Here is a 3,294-nt window from a genome sequence, read left to right as displayed (position 1 = left end):
CTTTCTGAATGTCCATATTTGTGGTCTGCCCTTGTCGTCGTCCTCAAACACACCCAGATCACTCCCCCCTTTTCATTTGAATATATCTAGGTACTGGGTTTGTAAAATCAGCACTTGGACATCCATGAGGATTGATGTATCAGAGCCACTTTTGGGACATCAAAACATGGCTGTCACTTCTAAAATAAAGGCCATAGCCTGCGCGTATTCTTTTCCAGCCTAGGCGCACGTCATTACACCAACTCTATGCCGGTAAAGTAGGTACACATTAATGTACCTTATGTTAGTATTCTATAAGAAAAAGTAGGTACCTATTTTTCTGTATAGAATAGGCTTTCCTAGCCCACATATAATTATTCTCATTATGGGATCTAGTGGCAATTATTTATCTGGTTCAATGACTATCAGAAGACCGTCACGTTCACAATACAAGTAGAAGAGATTAAATAGAGAACATCTAAAACTATAAGAAGGAAGGAGAAACATTTTGTCCTGGGGATTGTATAGTAAATGGTACTGATGACATTTCTCTCACCTAGTCCTCCTCAAGTCTCCTTCCACACTTACTCACCAATGTACAGTTAACAACCTAGTCCACTCAACGCTCCAATTCTATCCAGTTTGACACCAAAGCATCCCCTAGAAAGGCCCTTTTTGCTTCTGCGTCTGTATCTCCTTGAAGAGTGAAGAAAGTCATTTATGAGCTGTTGAAAGGTCAGGGATGGGCTGTCAAACTGGTCCCCTAAGCTTCGGGTCCACTTGAGCTCAGGTTCTTGGGGTTCCATAGACTCATTTGGCATAATCTCTTCCTTCTCATGATCCAGTTCCTCTGAACCTAGGGGGTGTTCAAAATCCTCATCTAGCAATCTGGAAAAGCTCTGAAACAGCCAAAACAGTTTTTTCACTATTAATACGGAAACACACACAAGATAGTTTGAAGGGACCTGGAATAATGCAGGAACTAAAGAACATTCATATTTCGCATGTAGAATTCATTTGTCCTTTAATTATTTCTTACAAATAGTTGTTAATGCTTACAAGAACTGACATACTGCAAAGGTATAAAATAGAAGCATTTTCTAGTGAGTGAGGCATTTCTTTTGGGTGCTAGTTCCTGGGAAGGAATGTGTATGATTAGAATTATCAGTTCTATTGGATACTCTTTGTTAATAGTGTAGCTCCCTTGTACGTATGTTTTATTTTCCTGATTATTGTAGTTCTTTTCTATACTTTTGATTTTATTTGTAAACCAGTTTAATCTGTCAGTTTAAGAGGTATATCAAGCCATGAATAAATAAATAAATAAATAAGCAAGCTGTCCAACGCATGATAAGAGAGAATATACAGCCCTTTATTTAGAGGCCAACTGAATTTTGGTTTCAGTTTTGGTTACTGTACTGAAACCAGCCCAAAATCATTTTTCTGATCAGTTTCAGTTTCGGCCAAAAAGTTATTTTAATTTGTGGCCACGTTTTCTGTTTCGGCCATCTTCCTCCCGGATCCCTCGAGTGCCTTGTTCCCCCTCCCCCCACTCATAGATGCCTTGGGCCTATCTTAGAATCCCTGGTGGTCTAGGGGTATAGTTGGAGCAGGAACAATCCCTGGTTACTCTTGCTCATGTCAGCTCTGCTCTCAAAATGGTTGTCATGACTGAGGCATTGCTCCTGCTTAACTATACCACTAGACCACCTGGGATAGTAAGATAGTCCATGGGTCGGGGGGCTACTCTTTGCACAATAGTTTATATGGTAAATAGAGTGCTCTAAATAAATGGCTTTGATACAAAATTTTAGCAGGAATTTAAGTCTATAAATTTGGGATGATAAGCTCTTTAGGAATTAGCCTGTCTGTGGAGTTGTGATGTCAGCTGCAACTCCAATTGTGGTGCAAAGTCAGGCACTGTAAAAGCATCATTGCTTTTAGTTTTAGTATACGTATGTGGAGGCTATTTTGTTTGGAGGTAAAATACCAGTCTTTCATTCTTTAAATTATATTCTAAGTTGGATACCATGGGTTTAGCAGAGGAATGCAGACTACAAGCTCTGACAATCCCTAGTGATTCACATTCACACAACCAAGCTTGAGTTTTCGGTTTTGGGTTCGGCTTCGGACGAAACCAGGTGATGAATTTTGGCTTCAGTGGCAGTTTCAAATTCAGTCAGAGAGAGAGAGGGACAGTGAAACAAACACACCAGAGTAAAGAACCCTGAAAGTTTTGTGTGGGGGGGGGGGGGTTGGAGGGGCGTAGAGCGATGGTTGGCAGTTTCTTTCTATTCCTTTGGACTTATAATTCAATTGGATCTAGCCTCTATTGGGTTATTATGCCAGGAGCCTTCATTCACAACAATCTTGGGGGGGGGTTCTCCTATTTTTATATCTCCTCTCCGAATTTTGCTCAGTCCTCAGAGTGAGGGTGTTCAGTTAGGGATGCTGAACTTGGTCACTTACAGTGATTATATAAGAATGAAAGAATTGGACCTACTGGCTATGCTGGACTGGTCACGGTGGGTAATGGCCAGCAGTGAGATGACAGTTGAAGAAAACAGAAAATTTACAGGAAGATTCATGAGATGCAATTATTAGTCACCCCCCCCCCACCCCCCCTTCTTAAATCCATAGTTTCCAGTCACCATTTCCTACTACAATTTTGGGAGTTACTTGAGGCTAATGAATCCTAGAGAAGAGATAAATTCTCAAAATTATTACTGTCAGGCAAACCTGACCATCGTCACCTGTCATTAAAGGAGTTTGTTTCGGAAACCTAATTGCAAAAGATACACCCTTCAAAATGAGAGCAGATAGTCTTGGTCCTAGCGGTACCTAAAGGTAAAACAAATTAAGAATAAAATGTTGCTTCCAGGCAAAGAATGAAAGCTTACAAATCTTGTTTCTGTTTCAGGTAAAATAAAAATCTGACCCATTCTGCAATCTTTTTGCTGTTAGCTTCTCTCTTACCTGAAGGTTAGAGACAGCTCTGGCCCGTGCTTGGTCTTGGCTGAAGAGGAGCAGCATCAGAAGTCCACAGCTAGTGGCTATTGGTAGATTCATCTTTCTCTTTCCTTCCTGCTTAATCTGATCTTTGAAGTTTGTCTTTCTCTTGAGCTGCTCCTGAAATTTTGCTCTATTCTTCTTTTTGGCAGCATTTATAGCTTTCTGCTAACAGTGTACCAGCCCCCACAAAGGTGCAGGACCCAGTCTCATTTGCACTAATTAGCTCAGTAAAATGACTTTCTCTCCCTTCTAGTAACCCTGTCTCTGTTGATCAAGGAAGGTTGATCTCATTCAATCTGGTGT

At 40.7% G+C, this 3,294-nt stretch overlaps 1 protein-coding gene across 1 annotated transcript; it reads right to left on the bottom strand.

Annotated features, from left to right (window-relative positions):
* Positions 1 to 581: 581 nt before the first annotated feature.
* Positions 582 to 3,048, bottom strand: LOC115482394 (C-type natriuretic peptide 1-like). Its single transcript, XM_030222141.1, has 2 exons — positions 2,956 to 3,048; positions 582 to 878 (listed from the first exon to the last, which is right to left on the bottom strand). Exons 1-2 carry the CDS (start codon positions 3,046 to 3,048, stop codon positions 582 to 584), a joined length of 390 nt encoding a protein of 129 aa, XP_030078001.1.
* Positions 3,049 to 3,294: the final 246 nt, after the last annotated feature.

The sequence above is a fragment of the Microcaecilia unicolor genome, chromosome 13 (assembly GCF_901765095.1).
Source record: "Microcaecilia unicolor chromosome 13, aMicUni1.1, whole genome shotgun sequence".
NCBI lineage: Eukaryota > Metazoa > Chordata > Amphibia > Gymnophiona > Siphonopidae > Microcaecilia > Microcaecilia unicolor.
This window is presented reverse-complemented; position numbering and strand designations above follow the sequence as displayed.

Bases quoted from the DNA above. Each gene is read 5' to 3' on its own strand.
- LOC115482394 (XM_030222141.1), bottom strand. From the start codon at position 3,048: ATGAATCTACCAATAGCCACTAGCTGTGGACTTCTGATGCTGCTCCTC. The intron at 879-2,955 runs GTAAGAGAGAAG...TGGCTGTTTCAG, and splicing joins GAGCTGTCTCTAACCTTCAG to AGCTTTTCCAGATTGCTAGA.